The sequence below is a fragment of the Triticum aestivum genome, chromosome 2A (assembly GCF_018294505.1).
Source record: "Triticum aestivum cultivar Chinese Spring chromosome 2A, IWGSC CS RefSeq v2.1, whole genome shotgun sequence".
Classification (NCBI taxonomy): domain Eukaryota; kingdom Viridiplantae; phylum Streptophyta; class Magnoliopsida; order Poales; family Poaceae; genus Triticum; species Triticum aestivum.
In genome coordinates this window covers 126205876-126214066 of record NC_057797.1, presented here as the reverse complement: position 1 = coordinate 126214066, position 8191 = coordinate 126205876, and the positions used below count along the sequence as shown (strand labels likewise).

At 48.7% G+C, this 8191-nt stretch overlaps 2 protein-coding genes across 2 annotated transcripts; one reads left to right on the top strand and one right to left on the bottom strand.

Moving 5' to 3' along the window:
* Positions 1-1043: 1043 nt before the first annotated feature.
* LOC123187946 (uncharacterized) lies at positions 1044-2308 on the top strand. Its single transcript, XM_044599952.1, has 2 exons — positions 1044-1987; positions 2112-2308. Exons 1-2 carry the CDS (start codon positions 1074-1076, stop codon positions 2173-2175), a joined length of 978 nt encoding a protein of 325 aa, XP_044455887.1. The 5' UTR covers positions 1044-1073; the 3' UTR covers positions 2176-2308.
* A 103-nt stretch (positions 2309-2411) lies between these two features.
* On the bottom strand, positions 2412-7815 carry LOC123187945 (3-oxoacyl-[acyl-carrier-protein] synthase II, chloroplastic). The gene is made up of 13 exons (XM_044599951.1): positions 7280-7815; positions 5975-6180; positions 5661-5864; positions 5438-5548; positions 5235-5330; positions 5116-5161; positions 4900-4979; positions 4602-4670; positions 4391-4475; positions 4147-4301; positions 3987-4067; positions 3339-3398; positions 2412-3094 (listed from the first exon to the last, which is right to left on the bottom strand). Exons 1-13 carry the CDS (start codon positions 7452-7454, stop codon positions 2978-2980), a joined length of 1485 nt encoding a protein of 494 aa, XP_044455886.1. The 5' UTR covers positions 7455-7815; the 3' UTR covers positions 2412-2977.
* Between the last annotated feature and the right edge of the window lie 376 nt (positions 7816-8191).

The following is an 8191-nucleotide window of genomic DNA, read 5'->3' as shown; positions in this document are numbered from 1 at the left end:
GTTTGGGCAGGCGAAGAATATCGAGTGGTCTAGGTTACGGGCAGCCCTACCACCGGTATTGTCGGATCATCCGAACACCGTGTCCTGGCGGATCTCACCGTCAGGAGAGTTCTCCGTCAACTCCGCATACCAGGCATTATGTCGGTCCCCCACCATTCATTGGCTTTCTCCCTTGTGGAAGGCCCCTTTGCCCTTGAAGATCAAGATCTTTGTTTGGCAACTCCTTGGAGATCGTCTCCCTTCGGGGACGGAGGTGCGTAAGCGGCAAGGCCCGGGGGATGGCCTGTGCCCCTTATGCACGGTGCCTGAGAATGGAACTCACATCCTATTCTCATGTACCACGGCTCGGGTCTTATGGACATTCGTCTGTGAGGCGCTAGGGCCCGATTGGGAGGCCCTGGACCTCGCGGACTTCCTCCAAACCAGGGCTGCCCAACCTGGACGACAGCGCCGCTTATTTTGGCTTATTTTTGCAGCCATGTCGTGGACTCTTTGGACAACGCGTAATAAAATGGTGATTGAGCGGGTGTTTTCGAGGCGAGCGTCTGACAACTCCTTCAAATTCCTTGCTTTTCTGCAGCACTGTCACCTGCTTACTAGGCAACACGACCGCAACCGTCTTGGCCTCATGCTAGATGCGCTCCTAGCTACAGCACACCGATTATCGTCTTCGTAGGGCGGCTTGTCGACAGCCACTAGGTGGCTTTTTTTCTTATTTCTCTTATGTTTCTTGGGCATGATTGTGTTGTTGCCCCAGCCGTTGTTCTGTTGCGGATTGCATGCTAGTTGTACGGATCTTTGCTGACTATTTTGAGATGAATGCACATCCTAGTGCCATTGCACGCCTTCAGTATCATACATCCATACCCCTGGCAGTCCTGTACATACATGCATTAGGCAGGCCAAAGCCCAAAGGTATGGAGATAATCGATAGCATGGTTCGAGCGAGAGACTCTGATCAGATGATATAGCGTCCACAGTCCACACACGATCGAACTAGCAGCACAGGCCAAGAGCACCTGTTCAAAATAAAAGGCCAAGAACAGTAGAACACACACGCATAATTAGACGCCATGAGCCCCCACGCGAGGCAGCCGGAGCCACTGCAAGATCGTCAGCGGCAGGATGAGCAGGGTGAGCCGCTGGTCAAGGCTAGGCAGGTGAGGAGGAGGCTGCGCACGTCCACGAGCAGGCCGTTCCAGGAGAGGCTGGTCGACATGGCGGCGGCCAGGAAGGAGATCGCCGCCGCTCTCAGGGTCCACAGGGCCGCCGCCGCCGCGGTGACCAGGAGGTCCAGAGATCAGCACGAGCAGCAAGTGCAGTGTCCCCCCTGCGATGCCTTCTTCTCCGACCACTTGCGCGACGACTCTCCGCCGCGTTACCTCGCACCTGTACTTCCGGTCGCGCCGCCCGTCGGCGGCGGCGGCATGCTGGGTCACCTGGACCGCAGCCTCCCGGCGCTGCCGCTGGGGCTCAACCTCAATTTCCATGGTTTTACTTGCTCGTCTGTGTATGATGCCACTAGCAGTGCTGGCGATTCTCGTAACCGTCCTTTGATCCAACCGCCGGCCGCTGACTCCTCTGACTCTCGGGCGCGCTCGTCTCCCCCATTGGCGGTGATGCTGAGCCAAGAAGGTTCACCGGCGGTCGACTCCCTGGAGAACGCGGCGTTGTCGGCAGGTGCGCCGCACGTGGTGCTGGAGGGCGAGGGTGAGGCCACCTCCTTGCTCGAGTGGGGTGACGCGGCCGCCACGCCGGCGTGCGCGTGGTGGAGCGACGTCCTCGATCAGGGCACGGAGGGCAGCGGTTGCGTCGGCGAGCTGTGCGCGCCGGCCGGGCAGGAAGGAGGCGACGTTGACGTGGCGAGTATGCCGGCTGCGGGGTGGCTGTACGACGGCTCCGGCGACCAAGGAGCCACATGGAGCGGCAAGACGGTCGGCGGCGACGACTACCACCAGCGGGACGGCGAAGACGTAGCCTTGCCATGGTAAGCCGTACACGCATGAATCACAGTAGAGATCGAATCATTGCTGCCAAGTTCGTCATCTGCTTAAGTAGCGATCCGTGACTGTTCCAAAATGTGTTCAAGTGATCAGTGTTTGTTTTCGCAGTATGGAGATCGAAGGGTGGGACGGGGAGTGGTTCTCACGAGGAGCCAATTCCCTTGGAAAATAAGAAGCCGGGGATCGATCGTGAGAAGCTGGAGCTGATTACTGGAGTTGGAGTTGACGCTTTATCAGTCACGGAGGGCTACCGAACACGCCCTTGCTCTCTGAATTCCATAATCATTTGGCATGAAAATCTCCGGACTGTTTCATTGTGCCTGAGCTTATTTTACAGGACAGTTTTCGGGCAATGTTTGCCCCAAAAAATTTGGGGAGAAAATCAAGCAATACCATGATTACAACGACTTTAATCCGGCTAACAGGAAATCTCACATGGAGAATAAGTATACTATAAATCAACGAGGGAGGAGCAGTGCTGCCAAGTTCAGGCATGCTTACACGAACCACGGTTACTAGAACATGAATACAACAGCAAATCCCAGCAGCAGCACCTCTGCAAGGCTCTCTCGTCACCAAACCTAGGAAAGAGCACCCATGAGGGGCAGACGGCGAGTTGAAAAGTAGCAGGCCCAGGAAGGGCGAATCATGGTTTATCCAACAATACTGTACTTGAATAACAATAAACATAGGCCATAGGCTACACCACATGATTCTTCGCTTGCGAAAGGAAGACTGGACCCTTTAACAGGGGATGTGCCTGCGATGCGATGGCGACAAATATGAACATGGCTGGGGGCTCGGAGGCTCTCTTAGCTCGACTGTAAGTAATACGATGATCTTCTTAGCTCAGACCTCCATGTAATATTCAAAGAAGCCGCCTAGCTACTCCACTAGTCTTGTATATGCAGTTCCAGTTCCAGTTCCATTTCATAATCAGACAACAAGGAAGTAAGCAGATCACCGTCCCAGGTTTACTTGAAGGGGGCAAACAGAATTGATGAGTTATGCCCACCGAATCCAAATGAGTTTGACAGCGCCACCTTTACTTCGCACCTCTCCTTCTCTGCTCCAACTAAAACGCCCACATCCTGTAGCCAAGATTGAGATCAGAACATTCATTGGATGAAATGAGCTCTAGTGATATATTACTGCAAAATTTGTTCATTCATATCTTAGCTTATTTAGTGCTAGCAAATAATAAGCAAATCTGGTGGGGGTCAATATAGTTAAGGAGGCAGGCTTCAATCTATTCAAGATATTTTACCAACCAAATAAGAGATAAGTCCAAAAGGTAGATCTACAGTGAAAAACAATAATTTGCAACAAGCTTACCACTACTTTTTCTGGGTTCTCCAAATTCAGATTTGGATGGACCCAACCAGTTCTTATAGCCTGCAATGAACAACAGAACAAAAAGTAATGAGTAATACAACCATGATGATCTCGCATTAACAATTGTACTAACATTAAATGAATGACGTCTATAGATCTTCTCAGAAAAGCTGGAGAAAAGTAGTAGTCCCTCCGTTTAGATGCTCTTATATTTCTTTACAGAGGGAGTATCATGTAGATAGAATCTGTTGCTCGACACTTCAACTTTTGACTTGCTTGTTTGTAACTATTGTTCTCATACAGACCCAGTTCAAATGTTATATGCGAATGATCAATGATGTAAGAAATAGCTATGTAAGCAGTAGATTGTCTATCCTTAATAGATATACTGGTTATATTGTTACATTTCACTAATTCCAACAGATGCAGGCTGTTAAATACAAAGCTTCATGTTTTCTTTCTACATCTACTACCAATTGAACTAGAGATCAGCATATTGGATCAATATTTGAGAAGACAAAACTAATGTGGAAACAATGAGACAAGATTCAAGAAATCCATAGTCCTTAATGGATAATTCAAGAAACTGAAGTTCTGTCCAAGTAATAGGATAAACGAATAAAACTATAGCAAACAAGAGCTCCTTACTTGTATACAAGCAACAGCTTCTATTCCACCAGCTGCTCCTATAAGATGCCCGGTCATTGATTTTGTTGAGTTCACCCTTAGCTGCAAAAGGATATGTGTATAATTTATTTGATGTGATTCCTGAAGTTGCTAAAACATTCTGGCATCAGGTAATATATACCTGAGGGTTCTGGCCGAAGCAACGAACGATCGCTTCATACTCCTTCAAATCGCCTGATTGTGTAGATGTTGCATGCGCATTCACATAGTTAATTTCTTCCCTTGCTACCCCTGAATCAGCCAGTGCCTTCTCAATGCAGAGAGTGATCCCCGTTCCTGGTATGGAGGAAATGTAGATGTTGGAAGGAGATGATATTTAGGTAAGAAAACGGAAGAGCAAGACAAAGTTAGAATGTGTATTTCACCTTCAGGATGCGGCTCGGTCATATGGTAAGCATCGCATGTGAAGCTTCCACCAAGAAATTCAGCATATATTGTTGCACCTCTTTGCTGCAGAACATTCACCCAGAGCAGAAAGTGTCGAATAGTTGAACATTAGTATCAAGTCAACCCAACTGAAAAATAACAAGCAACAGATCCATATGACAGGGATTAATGGAACAGTATGTATAGAACCTTAGCATGCTCAAGTTCTTCCAATACTAGCACACCTGCCCCTTCTCCCATAACAAAACCATCACGGTCCTACAACATAAAATATACCCTGTTAAAATTTGGCACGTTGCAAAAACCAAGCCACAAAGTTCATTTTCAAAAAAGCCCATAAGCCAGCAAAGTGCCAGTGTGTTTGGATAGCGAAATATAGATAGTGGCATTCGGTCTGCAAACTGATCTTGAAAAAAAAAATAGCCAGCTAATGCGCATGAAGTAAAGTGTCTAGCAACATTGATTTTGTAAAGCAAAGTACACTAACCATATCCCAGGGCCGGGAAGCTTTTGTTGGGTCACTGTTCCTCTGTGAAAGAGCTCTGCAGGCAACAAAACCTCCCAATCCTGCATGAAACATCTTAAAGTCTCAAAACAGCGAAAATCGGGATAAAAAGTGGGAAACTGAAAAGAGACGACGACGTTGTTGGAGTTAGAATAGAAATTATCCTTTCTAGTTTTAACAATTATCAGGATCACATACCAATTGGGATGAGTGGCGCATCAGAACCACCACAAAGCATGACATCCTGGAAATTTTGAAAAAAAATATCATACAATATTAACCTCCCCCATAGATCATGCAAACATGGAGTTACTTACAGCTTCCCCTCTTCTGATATGGTTTGCTGCGTTGAGGATACAAAAGTTACTGGTTGCACATGCAGTGGAAATAGAGTAGTTTGGCCCCATCCAGCCCTATGAATAACAGAAAATATAGCCATCAAGAACTATAGTCGTTTTCCTTCTGTTTTGAGTATAATAACTGTGGTCTTAACCATGCATGAAAAGATATTGTATATTACCAGATCCATTGCAAGTATTGCAGAACCCATATTAGTAGTAGCAAAGGGAACACAAAACGGGTTCATTTTCCTGTAAGAAACCCTTAACGCTTCAATCGCATCATTAAACACCTGCATGATATTATATCGTAACTTGTATGAAATTATTGGAAATAGGCATCTGTCAAAAAATAATCATCATTTTAGAGATATAACTGTATTAGTACAGCAGGGAAATCCACACCTTCATGCCGCCCATCGCAGAGCCAATGAGAACCCCACATCTGGTTTTATCCAAGTCATTCCTGACTTCTTCGGTGAGTCCACCGTTTTCCAATGCTTTCTTACCAGCAGTTATCAAATACAGCATGAACTTGTCCATTCGCTTAGATAGCTTGGGTACAACCCAACCTTCGGTAGAGAAGGATTTGATCTCTCCTGCAATTCTCTGTACACAAATCCACATGTCAATCCCTGGAAGAACATATTCAACTATATTGCAACAGTGATCCTGCCTCTACTGTACATAAAGGAAGTAAACCATCAGCCATGTATTACCGTGGGAAACTTGGAGCAGTCAAACGTCTCAATCTCGCTTATTCCACTATGACCGTCAAGAAGGTTGTTGTAAAACACATCAGGATCATGACCCAGTGGCGTCACTACACCCATGCCAGTGACGACCACTCTCCTTTGTTTAACATCAGGTCTCTTCTTCTCAACAATCACCCTTTCAGGCTGCAAGGCAACAGACATGGCCATTCCTGCAAATTGCAACGCATTTTGTTAAGACCCTTGTCTGCAATTTTTTAAGGGAGAAACCCTCCTAGTCTGCTTGAGCCAGCACATGTGACGAACAACCGGCAGGCATAAGCAGACAAGTGACATTCTCCATAGATGCACGCATCTCAAACACTTTGTCAAGTGCCTCATTTGACATGCCATGCCACATCCCACTCCTACACAACTTAATTAATGCTGGAAGAAAAATATTGGATGACCGCAGTTTTTTTGCTGATTGGTAGATAATCCAAACTGTGTTTTCTATGACAATAGTTTTCAGGTTTTCTTAAGTCTTTCATGCATTTCCTCAACTTCAAACGAACGCAAGCTCTAGACTCTGTGGTCAAGAGTCAAAGCCGTGTGTCCTGTGCTAATAAGGAATGCAAACAAGCAGAACTAGCCAAAGCTAAGCGCAGCATTGTCGATGCAGCCAATTCACAACAAATGTATGAATCCCACTCATATGCGCATAAGCTGACAGCGAGACCAAAATCACACGTTAACCACTGATATACAGCTCAGTTAATGCGAAAAGGAAAGAAACATTGTAGGACTACAGTTTGTTTGCTGATTGGTAGATGATCAAAATTATGTTGCTTATGACAACATTTTTCAGGGTTTTGGAGTGTCACACTTTCAGCTAATAACCTCAGTTTTTAAAGACTAATGCTATGCAATCTCATTCTGTTTACAGGCTATCTAGTCAAGAGTCGAAATCCCGCGGCGTATCCTCATAGCAAATGCAAACAAGCAGAGCCAGACAAGCTAAACGAAAACACTGTCGATGCAGCCGATTCACCGCAAAACGTGTGAATCTCGACAGCGATACCAAAAAACCCCGCATGAACCACTGCGCCAAGATCCCTGGCACAAAACATGGAATATCCTCCATCACCACACGCATGACGAGCGTGGACGCAGAATGTGACACCACGGAACGGGATTAAACCCGCACCCTGACCCCGGGCGATACAACCGATGCTCCGAAATTGCACCCGGATTCGCGCGTACGTTCGTGGCACGGTCCAAGCAAGAGCAGCAAGGGACAGATGCGGGGGACAGGGCGCGTGCGAGTCTCACCAGAGCGCGCGGACCCACGGCGCCGCGCCCCGAGGGGGCGGCGGTCGAGGCCGAACGTCGCGCCGGAGCCGGCATCGAGGCACTGCGTCTGGCGGTGCTGCTCGTCCGCCCCGCAGTCCGCGTGCGCGCCCGCGGCGACGAGCCACGCGCAGAGCGGTGGCGCGGCTGCCGCCATTGTCCCTGTCCCCCGGCGATGCCCGCTCCCCTCCCACGGCCTTGCGGATCCCGCGGGCGGCGAAGGGCGCACGGGCGCTCGGATTCCGCGCGGAGAAGAGCGCCGCTCGTCGGCCGGGAACGTCGGAGGCACGAGATGCGGGCGGGAGGGCTCGCGATTGGAGGGAGCGGGCGGGCGGCGCGTAGCGGAGGGAGCGGGGAAGAGCGGCGCGGCGATCTCACGAGGAGGCGGGGCGGGCTGCGCGGCGTATCGCGTGGGCGGGAGCCGACATTGGCTGGCGGATAGTCGTGGCGGGGGAGCGAGGTGAGGCGTGGAGTGGAGGCTGGGCTGTGGTGTGGTGTTCCGGAGGAGGAAGAGGAGGGGGTTGGGGGAGTTTAATATAGGAGGAGGAGAAAATCTGGTGATTTTCCAATTTTCTCACTTTTTCTCCAAGCTCTTTTGTTTTTTGGAAAAGGTCTTCAAGCTTTATATTATAGATAGAAAGTAATTAATACTAGTAGAAAGCTTGTATTGCCTCCGGCTTCTGAATCTGTAAATATAAATGCCCAGCGCTACGCGTCATCTCGCTAATCTTTTGCAAATATTGATCGGATCGCTGGTCGTAGGGTCTATCCATTCGTAACTGTTGGATTAGGCAATAGTCATCGCCCCTTTGCAAGAAGGACTATGTCCCCCCCCCCCCCCCTCCCGCAAAATGGTCTACGTTGCGAGTCGTCGCCCCTGCAACATTGCATGTG

Excerpts from the sequence above, each read along its gene's own strand:
- LOC123187946 (XM_044599952.1), top strand. The coding sequence starts at position 1,074 with ATGAGCCCCCACGCGAGGCAGCCGGAGCCACTGCAAGATCGTCAGCGG. Across the intron at positions 1,988-2,111 it reads GAAGACGTAGCCTTGCCATG|TATGGAGATCGAAGGGTGGG; the intron begins GTAAGCCGTACA and ends TTGTTTTCGCAG.
- LOC123187945 (XM_044599951.1), bottom strand. The coding sequence starts at position 7,454 with ATGGCGGCAGCCGCGCCACCGCTCTGCGCGTGGCTCGTCGCCGCGGGC. Across the intron at positions 6,181-7,279 it reads CCGTGGGTCCGCGCGCTCTG|GAATGGCCATGTCTGTTGCC; the intron begins GTGAGACTCGCA and ends TGCAATTTGCAG. Across the intron at positions 3,399-3,986 it reads AAGCTGTTGCTTGTATACAA|GCTATAAGAACTGGTTGGGT; the intron begins GTAAGGAGCTCT and ends TGTTCATTGCAG.